The sequence below is a fragment of the Salvia hispanica genome, chromosome 1 (assembly GCF_029641045.1).
Source record: "Salvia hispanica isolate PSC_SH4W2 chromosome 1, Shi_PSC_v1, whole genome shotgun sequence".
Lineage (NCBI taxonomy): Eukaryota > Viridiplantae > Streptophyta > Magnoliopsida > Lamiales > Lamiaceae > Salvia > Salvia hispanica.
Genome location: NC_142692.1, coordinates 58754320 through 58773829, shown reverse-complemented (window position 1 = coordinate 58773829; position 19510 = coordinate 58754320). Strand labels below are relative to the sequence as shown.

General features: G+C 35.8%; 1 protein-coding gene and 1 pseudogene across 1 annotated transcript; one reads left to right on the top strand and one right to left on the bottom strand.

Annotated features, from left to right (window-relative positions):
* Window positions 1-2780: 2780 nt before the first annotated feature.
* On the bottom strand, window positions 2781-3840 carry LOC125224066 (uncharacterized). Its single transcript, XM_048127412.2, has one exon. The coding sequence runs from the start codon at window positions 3742-3744 to the stop codon at window positions 2854-2856; it is 891 nt and encodes a 296-aa protein (XP_047983369.1). The 5' UTR covers window positions 3745-3840; the 3' UTR covers window positions 2781-2853.
* Window positions 3841-12683: 8843 nt separating this feature from the next.
* Window positions 12684-13930, top strand: LOC148934214 (uncharacterized; annotated as a pseudogene).
* Window positions 13931-19510: the final 5580 nt, after the last annotated feature.

Genomic DNA, 19510 nt, shown 5'->3' with positions numbered 1-19510 from the left:
TTAAATTGAATAATAGAATGGTGGGACCCTTGAGCTTGTCCTTAGCTAAGAGCACGGATGTGGGTGTTGTGCTCTTAGCTAAGGACAAGGAGTAAAAGTGGGTCCGGGCCCACTTCCGTGCTCTTAGCTAAGAGCACGATGAGGATGCTCTAACGACTTTGGTTATACAGTTCCTATTTATTTAATATTTGTTTTGTTCTTACTTCGTTTTTCTTCTAAGTTCTTGATAATTTCTTTACGTTTGAGGGACACATTCTGTGATGATCTATTGACTTGCTACATAATCGTGAGAGGAGGTTGGCGAGTTAAAACGGCTTAGTTGACACTATAATTAGTTTCCCTTAAAATGACACTGTTAATTGAGACTTTTCAAGGGTCTTAGGAGCTTTAGGGAGTTACAAATCTAGGATTGACGCCCCTAGTGTATGTAATCTACATTTGCATCGCATGAGCAAAACTTAGGCGACTCGTCCTACTGAAGTAAGAACTGTGTTAGGGTGTTCTAGTTGAAATCTGTATAACCATAACTATGAAAACATATCCCTTGAATTTCCTTATCTCATCTGGTTTATCTCTGTGTTTTATTTGTATTTAGTTGTTTAATTCTGTTTTTACAAGTTTTTAGTTTCAAAAATCCAAAATCTTTCGGTTTTCCAAATAGTAGAAGAAGCTTAGTAGAAGGTAGAAAGTCTGAGTCTATTTTCCCTGTGTTCGAATCCGGTACTGACATTTGGCTATACTAGATATACTTTGTATACTTGTAGGTTTATTTAGAGCTAAAAAATAGTGCATCACTAAATTTCCTAATAAAGAAAATGACTCAGTGAACATGAAACGAAGGAAGTACATATCCGTGTGAGTCCCAATATAATCTACTATTGTTCGTAATGTAATTGTCTCTCAAAATAATATTACTCCATCTGTCCCAAGATAAGCGAGTCACATTCTTTTTGGGATGTCCCACCATAAGTGAGTCATTTCCCTTTTTAGCAAAAAATCCCCTCTCATACTTTATTCTCCATCTACTTTTCTCTCTTTCATATTTTACTCTCCCCACTTTAACTCTTTAAATATCAATTCCTTAAATCTCGTGCCCAAAAGAAGTGCTTCGCTTATTTAGGGACGTAGGGAATATAATAACACACTTTTTTTTATTTGTAAAGTTTGTATGACATAAGTAGTTTTTTATCCATGTGTATGACTTTGACTAGACAAGAGTTATAAGAAATATATTAAAACGTAGATTGAAAAAGTTAGTGGAATGAGAATCTTACTTTTATATACTTCTTTCGTCTCAAGGTAGTTGGGGCATTTCATTTGGGTACGAGATTTAAGAAATTAATGTACTCCGTTAAAGTATAGAGAGTAAGTAAGAAAGAGAATAAAGTTTTTACCATAAAAGGAAATGACTCAACTACCTTGAGACAATCCAAAAATTAGGAATGCGAATCAACTACTTTGGGACAAAGGAGTATTGGTTTATGATAAAACGTGAGTGAAAATGAGTTAGTGGAGTGTACGGTCCACTATCAAAAGTGATAAAAATAAAAAGCACAATTAATATGAGATAGACCAAAACGAGAAAATTAGGACACATAGTGGAGGACTAAGGGAGTAAAAAGTAGTTTATATCCAACAAAGTAAAGGAGTAATTCGACGTAAGAATTACAATCCCCATAGTGGCGATAATTTTAGTTCTTAGACAAACTCCAACAGTACTGCAAAATCTAAAATTACAGTAGAATAATACCTCCAACAGTACTGCAAAACCAATCACATTATAGGTTTTTAAAGAAAAAAGATTTTTAAGTTTGCACTAAAAGTTTACCGAAAACACTTTTCAGAGTTTGAGTTATTGCATTCAAGTCCAAATCAATTCATATTTATCAAAGTAAAAGAGAGAAGGAGGAGAAATTAGAATACAGATACAGCAAAACTTACTGGAAGAAGATAGCGGCGTGGAGAAGAAGAATATGTGAAAATTAACCTAATTTAAGTCTATTAATATTTGATTAGTTATTATTTAGTGGGATGTCCCATATTATATTATTCAACACAATTGAAAAAAAAAAAATACTAATCTACTATTTTACTATACAAAGAGCCGTTATTTTTATTCCAAAATACATAATCCAATTTTATTTAATTGATTAATAACCTGCGGTGCATATGAATCTATGGAAACAATTATTTTATTAGATAGATTAATAACTATACGTACATTACAGAATCCAATTTTATATAAATTAATAACTATACGTATATTAATATTATTCAACTAGTATCAATGCGTTTTTGGGAGAAAGAAGTGTTAGTGTGACATAATGATTATATGCATAAATTGCATAACATGATTATTAAAAAAGAGCTTGACCTTAAGTTTTCCAATTAAAGTTGCTAGAGAGGTGCCACAACTCAAAGTTGAGATTACAACAAATGAAGATGCTCAATTTCAAGAGTATTTAATTTGATATGATGCAATAAGAAATAAAAGTACTCATCTTAAACTTCGAAACACTAGTTTACCATTTGTGTGATCAATATGCAAATTTCGAACATTGAGTTTTAGTTATTTTATGTGTACGACATAGTAAGTTTTACGTACTTGTGGTATTTTTAAATGAATAAACATATTTTGATTCTACGTACCTGCCTTTTTAACCTTATCTCCATTATTCATTTAATAACGCGAGATTATGCGATTTTAATTTACTTGGAATCACATCATTGATTTTTATGCAAGTATCCAACATTCAAATGCAAAATTTTTGATCAGACTATTAGTAAAGAGTGTTTATAAATAGGGGTCAAAATGAAGAATAAACTCTAAAATAATCACCAACTATAAAATAATCAAGAATGGCGAACTCGATAATCATAATGCTCGATTGTGGGCGCAGTCCTGGTGCCGGAAGCCGTGACCGCCCTCACATGCCCCACCATCGACACCTGCAACGCCTCCTCCTCGTACGCCCGTCTCTCCATCTCGTCCATCCTCGCCTTCTTCTTCGCGTTCACCACCATCGCCACCACAAGCAAACTCAGCAGGAAAGCCCCCAACGCCGCTGCAATCGAGCTCACCACCACTATCTTCGCTTTACTCACCTTCCCCTTCAGCGGCATCAGCGCCTGCTCCCTCACCACCCCGAACCGCCCCTCCCTCGCCGCCCCACACACATTATCCCCCACTTGCTTTGTCAACACAACATCCTTCTTATCCACCCCAAAGCTTGCACATAACAAAATATTGCTTTTCGACTTGTTTTCCACGCTGCTGAAATCGATCGTGATGGGGCCGAGATCGATGGTGGTTGCGTTGCTTCCGTGGAGAGAGTAAGCGGCTAGGGTTAGGATGGGGGAGATGAGTTCATAGCCGGAGAGGGCGTTGTCGTCGTAGTAGAGAGAAGAGAAGTTTGATTCGATGCGTTGGCGGATGAGGATGACTCGCTCGAGGCAAGGGTGGATGTTTATGCTTTTGTTGAGATGGAATTCTTTGATGCTTGCGCCGTATCTTTGTAGGCTGCCGCACCGGAGCCTTATCGCGTCGGCATGTACGGAGCCGGAGAGGTTTGCCGGTAGGTTGATGGTGTAGAGCTTGCCTGTCTTGAAAGAATTTTTGGTGTATGATTGTAATGTGTAGTCTCGGATGATGGAATCGAGGGTGGTGGAGGATTTGATATCGAGTGAGAGTGACATAGAAAAGGAAAGGGAAAGGGAGAGGAGGATGAGAAAGAGGGAGTCCATTTAAAGAGTATTCTTTGTGAAGTGATGAAAGGAGAGTGAAATAGGAGATTGATTAGTTCTATTTAATTGAGGTTTTGTGTTTCTTTTGTTTCAACAGTGTATGTGTGGAAAGGGAAGTGTTGTGTTGTGTTGATTGGTGTTTGCAGCTGAATTAAGGGCTTTTTCTTCATGGATTGATGTTGTGAAGCGTGATTACTTTCTTTTCCATATGCCCTATTGTAATTTTCGTTCCTTGATTATTTTTAGAAGGGGGTAAATTCATATTTAAATACGCAATCATTTCTTGATTGAGACACAAATATTGTAAGCTTATTTGTTTCAGTGCGTGATATTAAACAAATAATTAAGCCAACCTATATACTAGTTGGTGTCGTTTAAAACTCATAAATAATCAAGGGTTTTATTTTATGTTTTGGACATAAATAGAGTATAATTCACACTATTTTTGGTAAGTAGGAGTAATTTCTTTCATATAAGGTCTGGGAGAAATTTCTTTCATATAAGGTCTTCTAATATGCTAACCTCGTTAAATTATTTGGATACTGACACTAGATAGTGTTATACTGTGAGTGGTTGATGGAAGTCGTATCTTTTTCGTTTCGTAAAAAATCATTAACTTGTTAATAAACACCATAAGTTTATAATTAATATTTTTGAAAAATAATTGCAGGATAATTCTTGTTTTAGTGGTTTATTTATGCCATGGATGCTGAGGGAGGAATGATTTAGGAGCATGGGAAAAACAATCATCACTATGTATAAAGTCAAAAGGCGCAAGAAAAAGTGGGGATAATAGCGTGGTTGGATTAATGAAAGTGATGCTTTCCTACATATAAAATATTTGGACATGTAATTAATAAATAATAGCTTTGTGATTAATTGATAGCATGTCTCTCACTTTCCAGCCTATAATGATTAACCACTGCATGCATTCACTATGGGGGACCATCATTTCCCGAAATTTATTCTTGGTATTGTTTTCTTAATTTTATTACTCCATATACTAGTACTATATTATGGAGTATCTAAAAGAGTGTCTCTCAAGCGCGCGTAACTAAATACTAACTAATTTATAATAATAATTAATAATTAATTTTAATTTTGTATGTTAAAAATATCAACACAAGGACATAAATTTATCAATCTTCTTATGTTGATAAACTTGTGTCTTTGTATTGATATTTAAATTTACATGTTATATTCATATAATTATGTCTTTATTTTGATAATTTTAATACACAACATTGAGAGTTATTAGTTATTACTATAACTTAACGCGACCCGTGTGTCTCAATATGATAACTGGCCATAACTCATGAAAATAATACTTAAACTTGGAATGAGAAAGGTGTTAGAGTTTGTATACTAGAAATCACCTTTCGAGTGATTGTATATTATAAAAACTCTTATTTTATTTTTCAAGGAATAAAACAAATTATTTTTATCATAATGTTGTTATGCTTCACATTTAATGGTTGTTTTATTACATATTTAAATATGTAAGAAACTTAACAATGTCTAAGTCTTTGTTTTAGTGGTCCGGTTGTATGCGTCGCCCACTTTAGAGTAACATGGTCAGTTCTGAACAATGAAAAAGAAGAATTTCACAACTCCATAAGGCTTAGACTACCTATCGCGAAAGGTTGCAATGTCAGTCCGATTATTTCTAAGCCTTATTGAAAATAAAATGACATTGGTGTGGTACAGCACTGAACGGATCTAACAGGAAAACATGTCTTTATGCTATCTACTGAAAGACGAGGTCTTGATAAATAACTATTTCTTAATCTACATACATTAGAATTGAGCATACGGTATTGATTATGCACTACTTTGACTTATGAAATGGTGCGGGTTCTTCGTAACACAATAATCTTGATATCTTGGGTAGCGGTGATTAATATCAAGTTGTGCGAGGAGTGCTATTATGTTGATCGTGCGCGAGGTGAGTCTCGTTTGATAATGTCCTGAAGAGGAGCTCGAAACAAGGTTTTATTATTCAGAACCTAGCTAGTGGAATTTAATTATTACATGAATAATAAATAAGTGTTTCTTACCGAGTCCACTCTTGAAATAAATAAGATGTTAATTAATTAAGTCCATAGCAGACACTAATTAATTAATTGATATTTATATCTTAAGAGCGGAAAATAAACATTTAAACAAATTGGAAACCCGGATTACTTGTAATTACGGATTTGGATGGGCAGTGCAATAGTATTACTGTAGTCGCTGATAATGTTATTCCAATATAAGTTTGAATTAAATCGTGGGTTCAATTTAATTAGTAAAGCTAATTGGGGAGGTGATAGCTCAGGTTTTCCACTGTGTAGGGTTTCGTGTTAATCAAAGAGAGTGTGTCCAACTGATCAGGATGAAAATCCCAACCTAGCTGAGTCGTTGGCACGACAATCGGAACCTGACATATCAAACAAATTCCTCAACCCACTTCTATTAGCTAGTATAGTGGAGGCAAGAGTCGAATCCCACAAGGATGGACACGTTCAGATAACTGTGGTGATACTCCTGGGTGGCTTTGATTAGCTACCACGCTTGGGTTGAGATTCTACCTAGACGGAATTTAAAGATGGTACTCTACTGACTAGTGGGCGTGAAAGTGACCGACATGTGATTGTGTTTATGGAAATAGGGGACAAGGTATCTCAGAAACATGTGGAAAGTAGACAGTTACTAAATGAGGAAACTAGAAAGCAGGGTATATTGGGTGGTTGGGTGGCTACTCTGATAGGTCTGGAAGGTACAACTGAAAAGTAAAAGACAAAAGCAAAAAGTAACCAAAAAGCAAAATTGGTTCAAGCAAAAGTAGATTGTGATGTTTTCTTCTTCAACAAGTATCAATAGAAATTACATGAACTCAAACTCCATGGATGAACTCAGATCAATAAATTTAAACATAAGATTTATCGGTTAAAAAGCTTAACGTAAGATTAACGGCTAAACTGCAAATTACTCCTACTGGCTAACATGCAAGGTGGTGACGACAACGCAAAGTGGTAAACTCATGCACAAAAACTTAAACTGAAACATCACTAAAAACTTCAATCAACAACTCCAGATCTAGAATACTCAACGAGAATGTACGCAAACACTTAGAAATTGAAAGCGACAACTAGATCTAACTTTCCTAGGCAGAACGAAGCAATTCAAACCAAAGAGACATGCGAAATAGAAACTTCATAATTAAAATGTTTGGATCGTAACTAAATACTTCAAACTAGGAAAGCGATTAAAGATTGTTTATGCTACTCCGGGCGATGAAACTGCTATACTACGACGATAAACTGGCTGGAACGGTGGAATGATAACTCTCCGGTGGACGGCTGGAACTTCAGGTGATCATGGCTGTGGCGAGGAACGAGAAGAACTGGACAATGCTGAAGGAACTGATCTTCTAGAGAGAATTCTAACTAAGTGTAGTTGTTGGACTTTCGAATTGCGAACTCTTCTCTCTCTCCAAGTGGCTTCTTTTATAGGGAGGCTTGCCCTTGTTTTTAGGGTAGACTTCCTTCGCGAATTGACTTTTCTGCCCTTGTTATTGATCATCCCAGCTATCCTTCTTCTCCATCTCGATCCTTTTCTCTGGCATGCATCCTGGTCAGTATTGCACCCTTCTTGCGCTCTTTTCACTTTCGATGTCCGAACCATCTCCTGCTGACTTGGTGCCCTTTCTCCTGCACACTTAAGCAACTGTATTGCGGATAATACATGCAAATCACGACATACTGACCAGTAACCAAGGCTTAGAATACGACTTATCAAGGCTTAGAATACAACTTATCTGGAGGCCACATCCAAATCTCCATAGATCCATGACTGGGCCCAATATGTAACTTAATATAAATAGGAGAATAAAGGAGAGAAAGAAACACTCTAATTTGTGTTCATAATTTTTGTCCCTCTCTCTACTCTGAAGTGGACAAAATATTTGCCCTTTTCCTACTCCTTTAGTAATTTCTGTCTTCTTTATTTAAGTCATAGTGAATAGATAAGATCACCCACACTGATTTCAGAATACAGTTCGGGAACCAGTTAGAAGATCCATGGTCTAGTACTCAAGATCTTCACGTGGAGAAGTAGCGAGCAATCAACGATTCTTTGGAGAATCAAGAAGATATTATTCCGCTCTGTAGAAAAGCATGTTTTAGGTTTCAATTAACCAAAAGCATGTTTAATTCATGTTATGAGCATGATACATGTGATAATTACGCGAATAGAATTTGTCTGAATAATATGTTAAATAGATCTTATTCTCTGATTTATTTGTGCTTCCGCTGCCAACCCCTTCAAAAGAAACTTTAAAATTATACATAAAATAATAAGAAATAAAAACACCAGAACCATTAAAAATATTCGTCTCTCTCTTACATAATTTCATTGGATACTAAATGAAACAGAATAATAAGGAGAATAAAGAAACAAAAATGCAAGAACCAATAAAAAATATTCAATTCACTCTTACATAATTTTATTCATGTATTCAACACAGTGCGATTATGCATATAAGTGATTTATCTTGAATATAAAATATTATCGATATGGCATAACTGATTTAACTTGATTCTAGAATGTAGTACTAAATTATTAGTGAGAAATTAATAAAGATAATAAAAATAACACCAAAGTTTTTAGGTGGAAAAACCCTCCATAAATAGAGGTAAAAAACCACCAGTGAAAGAGCCAAAAATTCCACTAAAATATTGACAGGAGTACAAAATATTTTCTGTAGACTAGCAACACAAGTAGCCCAAAAATTCTCTACGGATATAATATATCCAATTTTTCATGTGATAGAAAAAGTTTTCCAGCTTGATGATCTCTGTTAATCTCCATTCCAAGAATCTTCTTGGCAGGACCTAGATCCTTCATATCAAATTCATTGTTGAGCTGCACCTTTAGTTTGTCAACAAGAGTTTTATCTCTTGCAGCAATTAACATATCGTCAACATATAATAGCAAGTATATGAATGACTCATCAGATGTCCTTTGGAAATAAACGCAGTTATCATAACTACTTCTCGAGTAGCCATGTCCAGTCATGACAGAATCAAACCTCTTATACCACTGTCTTGGTGACTGCTTCAGAGTTCAGACCATAAAGAGATTTCTCCAGACGGCATACATGGTTCTCCTTTCTAGGAACAACGAACCCCTCCGGCTGCTGGATATAAATCTCTTCCTCAAGATTACCATGAAGAAAAATTGTTTTCACATCTAATTATTTCAGCTCCAAATCATACAAGGCAACTAGAGCAAGTAATACACGAATTGAAAAATGACGAACAATGGGAGAAAATACTTCGTTAAAGTCGATACCTTCATGTTGATCAAAACCTCTAACAATAAACCTTGCTTTGTACCTTGCATCTCGACACCGGGAATGCCTTATTTTCTCTTGAAGATCCACTTGCAACTAATGACTCGTTTGCCTTCCGGCAACTTCACCAAATCCCATGTTTCATTTTTTAGAAGACTCTCGACTTCTTCTTGCATAGCAGCAATTCACTTTGATGAGTTGTCACTAGAGATAGCTTCGAAATAATTCTTGGGTTCACCATCTTCGCCCATCTCTTGTGCAACAATCAATGCATAAGCAATGTAGGCAGATTCTGCGATCAGTCTTTGAGTCGGCTTTATGGGTCTTTGTTGTGGAAGTCCTTAAGCCATAGACCACAACTGGGGTAAACCTCGACGTTGAGGTGGATGTTGTTGTGGACTCTTTTGGTCAGCAGTGAGTTCATCTTCTTGAGTGGTGGAAGAATTAGGAACATTTGCTTCCTGAATGGGAGCTTCAGTCTCAGACTCCACCTTCTCTTGAACATATCAGTGGAGGCTATGAAATATTTTGTGAGACTCAGGGTCATACAAATGATAACCTTTAATCCCTAAGTCATAACCTATGAAAATGCATTTCTTAGCACGAGGTTCCAATTTTCCCTCTTTCACATGAGAATAAGCAGGACAACCAAATATTCTAAAATTAGAATAATCAACGGGGTTACCTGACCAAACTTCTTCTGGAATTTTTGCAGTCGATTGATCGATTTGGTGAGCGGTTTATCAAGTAGCAGGCTGTTGAAGCTGCTTCCGCCCAAAATTCTTTCCCCAAAGTAGAATGGGAGAGCATGCAATGGACTTTCTCCAAGATGGTTCTGTTCATCCTTTCCGCAACTCCGTTTTGTTGTGGAGTTCCTAGAATGGTGAAATGTCTGGCAATACCTTCTTTCTTGCAGAAATCGTTGAACTCATTAGAGCAAAACTCGAGGCCATTGTCTGTCCTTAGCCTCTTGATTTTCTTGTCAGTCTGTTTCTCAATCAATAATTTCCACTCTTTAGAAGTGGAAAATGCTTCATTCTTTTGCTTGAGAAAATAGACCCAGAGCTTACGTGAGAAATCATCAATAAATGTCAACATGTAGTGACATTTACCTCTGGAAGGAACTCTCGATGGACCCCAAAGATCTGAATGGATGTAATCCAAAGAACCTTTGGTCATGTGAATGGCCTTTGGAAAACTAACCCTTTTCTGCTTACCAAAAATGCAATGTTCGTAGAAATCTAACTTGCCGGTACAATGGTTACCAAGATAACCATCCTTCTTGAGAATTTGGATTCCCTTCTCACTCATGTGGCCCAATCTAAAATGCCACAACTTGGTGTCATCTTTGTTGGACGAGGTGACGGCTGCAGAACCTGTAACAGTTAAACCCTGCAGCTAATACAAACTACCAGATCGAACTGCCTTTAGTAACACAAGAGCTCCTTTGGACACTTTAAAAACTCCACCTTCAGCTGAGTATTTACACCCTTGAGATTCAAGAGTGTCTAGGGAAATGAGATTCGGTTTCAAATCAGGGACATGTTTGACACCGGTCAAAGTTTTAACAACTCCATTATGTGTCTTGATTTTAATTGTACCTTTGCCGACAACTTTGCATTGAGCATCGTTGCCCATTAAGACAAGACCACCATTAAAAGATTCATAGGTGGTAAACCAGTCTCTATCTGGGGACATGTGATATGTACAACTAGAATCAAGAACCCAGTCATCTTTAGACCTTAGATCAGTATCAAAAGCAATAAAACAGTCCTCATCAGATTCGTTTTCTGCAAAACTAGCTTCGGTAGATTTTTTGGGTTACTTACCCTTATCTTCTCTGTTTTGCTTATTTTTCAATTTATAGCAATCAGAGATTTCATGCCCTTTTTTCTTGCAATGATGGCAATACTTAAAGTTTTTACCTCTTGATTTCGATTTGGGTTTATTTTTACCGTTGGAACCTAGTTCTTGGTTTCTTCCTCTAACTACTAGTCCTTCACCCAAACTTTCCAAATTTCATTGGGTGTCAAATTTTTCTTTGGACAGTAGATTAGATTTTACATCATCAAATCTTAAGGTAATACAATTACCATAAAGCATAATTTCTTTGAAATGTCTATACGAGGGTGGCAAAGAAACAATAAGTAGTATGGCTTTATCCTCATCATCAACTTTGACATCCAAATTTTCCAAATCAATTATGATGGAATTGAATTCATCAAGATGAGATTGAATGGGAGTACCTTCAGACATACGGAGTGTGAAGAGTCGCTCCTTTAATCGGAGTTTATTTGCAAGACTTTTGGTCATGTATAAAGACTTGGGTTTATTCCATATGTCTGTTGCACTTTTCTCATTGATGAATTCACGAAGCACCTCACGGGACAAACATAATTGGATTGTGGACAACGCCTTTTCATCCATCTCCTCCCATTGCTCCTCCGTAGTAGTGGGTGGCTTCATCATTTTGCCGGATAGAACCTTCTAATAGGCTATTCTGGGTAGAACATCCAGCATCTGGACTCGCCGGATAGCAAAACTAATTTTACCATCAAATTTCTCAATGTTGAATTTCGTCGACATATTTAGAAAAAATATCTCGGTTGAACTATCATGGCTCTGGTACCAATTTGTAGTGGTACAGAGTGCGGAAGCGTGATAAGTTCAACCAAAGATAATGAGAAATTAATAAAGATAATAAAAATAACACCAAATTTTTTAGGTGGAAAAACCCTCTGTAAATAGAGGTAAAAAAACACCGATGAGAGAGCCAAAAATTCCACTAAAATATTGACAGGAGTACAAAATATTTTCTCTAGACTAACAACACAAGTAGCCCAAAAATTCTCTACGGATATAATATATCCAAACAATATGTAGAGAATGTAGAGAGAAAATATAGACGGAGGAAGAGCTGTAAATTTGGTGATTGTGAGTGGCGTATGGTGTGTTCTTCGTAATGGGAGCTGATGCCTATTTATAGGCAAGTTTGAGCACACAATTGAAGACTTTAATTGTGTGAATGCATTAAATGATTTCATCCGCAATAGTTAAAATATAATACACATACTAAGTAGAAGTAGGGGTAGCAATACTGAGTCACTTATTACTTTGATTAGAAGGAGAGCAAATCAACAGTGAGAAATGTAAATTTAGTTTATACACTTAAGCACGTTGCACTTATGCACCTTTCATATTTTAAAAATAAATAATACTAACCTCATTAACTTTCATATAATATTTATTCGAATTTTTTTTGTATTATTTAACATTTTTTAAAGGTAAATTGTCAAATGTTGCATAAAAAGTCGTGAATTTTACCCCTGTGCTCCGATTTTCCAAGTCGGGTTTTCCGGCTAAGTGTGTGTTGGCGTGTGTGTTTAAGCTGATGTGGATGATGTTGTGGATGCTGAGTGTGCGATGACATGAATTTTTTTATTTATTTTTTAATCTCCTAACATAACAAAATGACCAAATTGTCTAATATCAAAACACGATCCTTCAGCCCTAACCTAACATCAAAAATCAAACTTCAAAAATTTGAATCCTATCATCTGTTTAACGGCGGCTACCCTGACGGAAATGACGACTGCAACATCCGATGGCGCTGTCAACTCCGTAAGTTCTGTTTAGTTTTCTAGATTTGAAGTTTTGCATTCCGTTTTAAATTCTTGCTTTCTCATTATCTCTCCTCCAAAGCATGTCAGCTTCGTATTTTGTGGTTCAGATTTGGTGTATAGTGTATTTCAGGTTCGTATATAGTATTTCAGATTCGTTAAGGGATTTAGGTTTTTTATTGTGGAGACTACCATTGTTGTGGTTAGTGTGTGTTTGAGGTGGTTTGTGGTGTGAAATCGAACTCGGGACATAGTTAATTTGTGACAGAAGCTAGTTGAACCCTCTAAAGTTTAAATTAAAGCTTGCAAAAAATTTGCATTTCATATGCTTTTCCTTAGTAATTTGGGTATCTTATCTTCAACAAAGTTTTATTTGCTCCCCCAGTCAGTCATTTGGGTATTTTAAGGTGGGAGTGTGGCAATTGTTGTTTCTGTTATGATTTCTGTCAATTAAAGTTTACTCACTGAACAAAGCTTTATTTTCCCCCCAGCCAGTAATTCAAGTTTTATATATATATGTGATAAGTGTAGTTTGTGTACATTTTTTGAATTTGGAATTTGAATTTTTTTCAGGGATGACGTTTTTGGCCTCTATATTCATCATTGGGGACATTTCATTCCAAATGGTAAGTTCCATAAATATATTGATGGTGGAAAGGAAAAGGCAAGTGGTCTAGACCCAAACAGATTTGGGTATTTTGATGTAGTTGAGGAATTGTATAAAATAGGGATTGACACATGGAGTTGACTCACCTTTGTAAATCCTATGTTAGCAATCCACATAGATATTAAAAATGATAAGGAGGTGATGGAGATGGTATTTGCTACTGTAAGAGTCCGTTTTAATAGAATATATAGCATATATGTTGTTGATGGGAGGAAGCCTACTGCAGGATTGGACCAAATAATGGAAAATAGGAGTGTGAGCATGGGTAGTGAACACGTGGGAGAGAGGGTGGTGAATAAGGTTACTGTGAAAAATAGCAACAGTGTGGTTGAAAAGAGTAACTTTGAGTCTACCACAAAGTTTAGAAAGTCCACTTCTACGAGCAAGGGTAAGAGTGTGATTGAAAAAAGTGTAGAGAAAAATGTGGTTCAATCAGTGAAGAAGAGGGTTGTTGAAAGTGTTAGTAAGAATGTTGCTATATCTTTTGGTAGAAGTGGCAGTGAGAGGATGGTTAAGTCTACGAAGAAGCATGGGAGCGAAACATTTAGTAAGAATGTAAGTTAAGTTGTGAGTAAGACAATGGCTTGTTCTGTGGATAATAATGTAGGTGAAGCTGGGAGTAAGAGTTTGAGTGATGATGTGGAGGAGAATATTAGTTCTTCTGTGGAGAATAATTTGAGTGGTTATGTACATGAGGAAGTTAGATCAACTAATGAGGTTTTAGGAGAGGGTGAGTATGCCAGTGAAAGTGATAGGAGATATATACCATCAAGTGATGAAGAGACAGATGTTGAAATGGAAGTCGAGGAGCTAGTGTCTGAGGATGAAGAATATACACAATGCAAAAAGAAGATGAAAGAGAGAAAGAAGCCCTTTGTAATAACTGATAAGATGTTCCAGGGGATAGTCAATGGCAAGAAGAGTGACTATGTGTCTGAATATAAAAATTATGAAGATGGTGATATTTACTCTGACTCTACTTATTTTGAAGATGAAGAGAGATGATCTAGGCAACGACAAGGTAAAGTGATGTATGATCCAAAATGTAATCATAAGCTTCTCACATTCAGTGTTGGTATGAGAATTTTTGATGGTCACCAGGCTAGAGACGCACTGACATATAATATAGTGTTGAATGGATGGCATATTCATTTTAAAAGAGCAAGAAGAAGGAAGTTGAAGAAGGTTTCCAGAGTCCTTGTGAATGGAGGATATTTGGGAGTCGAGTGAGGACGAATGGTGCATTTATAATAAAAAAAATTAGGGAGGAGTTCACACCTGTCCCTGGGCTATGAGGAATAAAATTGATACATCTAATTAGATTGTTAGAAAATACTTTCAACTCTCTAAGCTTAAACCAAATATGAGTTGTAAAGATGTAGGTAGAGATTTAATGCAGAGGTATGCTATTGAGGCCACAAGGTGGAAGTTATTCCATTCAAAGAGAAAAACTATTGATCTGTTGAGGGGATCTGTGGAAGATCATTATGCCAAGTTGAGGAGGTATGTACTTGAGTTGAATAGAGCTGACAAAGAAGATAGGTTTGAGCTATATGCGGATGTAGGTGTTGTTCTCAAGGCAATGTACATTGGATTTAGTGGTTTGAGAAAGGGTTTCAAGGAAGGATGTATGAGGGTGATTGGACTGAATGAGCCTTTCATGAAGACATACCTGGGTGGTATATTGTTATCTGCATTGGGAACTGATGGGAACAAATCAAATGTATCATATAGCTTGGGCAATAGTTCAGGTTGAGAATGAGATTTACTTGACTCGGTTCATTAACATTATAGTGAAAGAGCTGAACTTGGGTGAATGAGTTGGAATTATTATCATAAGTGATCAGCAAAAGGTATAATCTAAATTGAGTTGTAGGAAGTGTTTGAAATTGATTTGCATCGTTCCATGCTTCTGCACGAGTAGTTCATGATGGTTTGGTTTTGTATGAGGGAATGTCATTTCTTTAGGTATAACACAATGGTGTTTTTATGCCCTATCCGATTTGTGCTCAATAGTATGTAGGTTTTTGAATAAGAGAGTTTTTAGTTTAATCATGCTTGAGAAAGATCTATTTTTTTATTTGATATATTGTGAATTAGTAATTAAAATCAATTCATCCAAATTACAAAATCGACATGCAACAAAAGGCAAAAAACAACTAATGTTTGCAGTACGATGAGTGTGAACACCAAAACAACAGAATAAATCATGTTTTGAGGATACATGAGAACTTTAATTTAATATCCTAGATATAGCATGGCACAATTTCCAGCCACAATTACTGTATATTACATTTCTAGGCTACACTTGAAAATTGCATAAGCCAAAGTCTATTCATAGTTCTTACTACATTACATAAGCTGGACTATTATAATCTAGATAAGAAGCCAGACAACGACACATAAACACAAAATGACATACTTCAAGTTCCGGTTTTGTCGACGCAAATTTTCGGCCACCATTTTGGGTGATTCAAATTCAACTTCTGTAACACCCTCTATTCAAAAGTCAATCATCTAAATTATTTTGAGCATATGATTTTATAATTTAGAGTTATCAAAGCTGGAATTTAATGACCAAAACATACTCAATATCATTCTTAAGATTACATAATCATTATTAGTTCAACAATTAAATCTCATATATGTGCATATATGAAATCAGCCGAAACCCAATACTATTACAACTCAACATTTCATAAATTTTTGGTCATGAAAACAAGCTAACTTTATGTGCTACCTTAGATTGAGCCTCGCATGCGATGGGATCGAATCAACAATAAACAAATGAAAGTTGAGAGATAACCATAGTAGTGAGAAGAATGTTGGCCAAGGGTTGTTGGGGAAGAAACCCATCTTCATCTTTTTATATCCATGATCTCCTAGTATTATTTTAATATGTATGGACTAAAATTGGCTACATGGCATACACATGTTATATCATTGTTTCTAGATTTTTCTTTCAAATTCAAGAAAATGTTGGAGTTAAATATATATCCTTATCCAATACGCAAATTTTCGTCACTATAATTGATTAGTGGAAATAATTGATATAATTTATGTACATTTCTATTATTTGGCATAGGGGTGCGTTAAAATGACAACACTTCTTAAAGTAACGCCGTACCACCATCCCTAGCTAATTATTTGTATACGTGGACGAATAATCAGCTGCCATGTGACAATCATAAAAAATGCTCAAGGATAAATTTTCTCGGCCAGCAATATCCAATACACTAGACAACAATTTTTCTCGGCCAGCAATATCCAATACGCTAGACAACAATCTATATATTGATGTCTAGCATTTATACTATTGCTGTGTAGCGTTTATAATATAGCTTGATATGTGGTGTCACAGTGTCACTTTAAGAGGTGTTGTCATTTTAACACAAACCATTTGGCATATTTTTATAAACACATATAATATCTCATTTTATTATTTTAAGCTTATTTTCGGGATGTTACAACTTCTTTCGAACGTAGCAACTCTCGCTTGGAATGATTTTTTCCATATTGTCCCTCTCTATCTTCAATTTTTGCATATAGTTTTCTTGATTCGGTGACAAAGATGGATCAATCCAGCGGAAGAACTTGTGGTCGTCCTCCTTCCAAATATGGCGCCGATAGATACAACCGTTCAAGATTCAAGTTCAGCTTCAATTCTGTGATTACAAACCATGACTTATGGCCTTGGCCAACTCCTATGGCTCATAATACACGGTGATGTGGACATCCTAATTCAAATCAAATCCAATTTATGCTCAAATTATAATTGTTGGATAGTGGCAGACAACAAATCAATTCAACTCACCAAATCTACACACTTATTTGTGCTCAACAAATTTATGGTCACTACAAAACATTTCAACTTAAATGCAAATCAGTTCAAGTTTAATGCTGAATTCAACTTGTTCAACAAATTTGTACTGAAATCTGCCATCAATATGTGTCCATGCCTAAATTCAACTTGTTTCTGAAAATTAATGCAAACTCAATCAAATCAACAAATCTGCAAACAGAATACGCATATAATTTCGATTCGAATTCCTCCAATTCAGCATAACCGCCACAATTTAACATTACACCCTAAATCAAATCAAATTCCACAATTCGAATAGACATACAATTCCAATTTATAAAATCAAATTAAACATAAAGGTAGCATTACACCCATAATTCGAATTGAACCCTAAATCAATATGAACCCACATTGGAATTGAATCCTAAACCGATTTGAACCCACAATTCAAATAGAACCCTAAATCGAATTCCATAAAAGTTGCATCAACCCAATCCGAATTAATCCCTAAATCGAATTCAACCCTAAATTCGACAATGTCTTTCAAAAAATCAAACTTCATTTTTTATTGATGTCGAAATCACGACGGAGAAGGATGGGAACGGGTCGAATTGTCTTGATTATTGTTGAGAAACTTCTCTACCTCAGATGAGAGTGAAATCGCAGTGAAATCACGTAAGGATGTGAAATTCACCATAATGACTAATTTTCATTTTGATTCAGGACACATCAAACGATGCGTTTTATGCAATGCCGACGATTTGCCAAGTCACGCCTCCAGCGGGCCATGTTGGATAAGTTTTTGCGGGAAATCTATCAGTCGGGTCGGATGAGAAATTTACACAGTCCGGTAAAGTTCATGACTTTTCATGCAACATTTTAAATTCAAGGGGAAAACCCAACTATTGTGTAAGTTCATGACTTTAGAGACAATTTATCCTTTTTTTATATCTAAAATACCCTTAACCTCTAAATAGCTAATTTGGTCAAATTACTTATATCCTTCCATTCTCTCCTCTTCCCTCCAGTCCAAATCCCCTCTGTCATCTGTTTCTCTATTTATAATGTGTCTTATATCCACCTCCTCTTCCGTCTCCTCTCTTATCTCATCTTGTTGTATAAGAGGAATTTGATGTGTAATTTTTGAGTCTCAAATTTTGTTCACACAGTTAAACTTAATAACACACAAGTCTATAAAATAACTCCAAAATTATAACCTTTCTGCAAGAGTACAGATGTAGTTGCAGTAAAAGAGGATCCACAAGCAGGTGAAAGATTGTTTACACGTCAAAGCGTATAAAACATACAAAAGTTTGATTTTTGGTTTTGAAAGATATTGACAAAATAAAGCTACTAATTTACTAAGGAAAGACTTTTCAAATGGGAAATATGTCACTCCAAGTTGCTCACTAGACTTGTATTGTTCTACACCTTTAACAAATGAAACATATGAAGCGATTAAAACATCAACCTAATCACATACACTGAACATGTACACAATGAGTAGTTCACAATTAGTTGAACACATAACCTATGAACCAATTTTCAATGTTTATAAACTCCTGCGGAAGCGCTGGAGAAATAAACATCTACTATGATGACCTATTTAATCCACTATCAAATTATCCTCTAAACAATTTTAATTCGATAGCATACCAACAATCAATTACTCCTAAACTATGTTAAAGAGACAATAGCAAAGGAAAAAACAACACTAACTTATTAGCCAAAAACATAGTGTATAAATATAGAGCATATTGTTGGTAACAAACACATGAGTTCAATGGTGTAAAAACATCCATACAAAGCCTAGATTACAACTTGGAGCAACATAGAGAGTTTAGCCTAAACACATGGTGGAATTCGCAATAAAAACCATAGGAAGCATGCTCTTGTTGAATGAAATTGGCATTTGGAGACGGATCGTCGTAATGTTGGCCGGAATTTCTTCTTTTTCTTCTTCCTCCTCTCTTTCTCTCTTTTCCTCTCTCTTTTCTCGTGTCTGAGGATCTCTGAATCTCCCCCAAAAACTGCTCCAGAAACTAATTTGAAAACTAAAGTTTGGTTTCCGAGAAAAACGCCTGACCCGGGCGTTTTTTATGCCAACCCGGGCGTTTCTACTAGACCCGGGCGTTTTGTTGGTCCAAAAATTGTCTGGGTCGGGCGTTTTCGCCGAGTTCGCACTGCTCAACGCAGCTTTCATCAAATGGCCATAACTTTTTTATCCGAGTTCCGATTAAGGCATACAAGGTATCCACGCGAAGCTATTTCAAAGCCGAAGATAACAGTGGTAAGATAAAAGAATTTGGACATTGTCTTGATAGGCAACGAAGCTATGAAGT

What these genes read in the sequence shown, in the direction of transcription:
- LOC125224066 (XM_048127412.2), bottom strand. Translation starts at nt 3,744, where the DNA reads ATGGACTCCCTCTTTCTCATCCTCCTCTCCCTTTCCCTTTCCTTTTCT.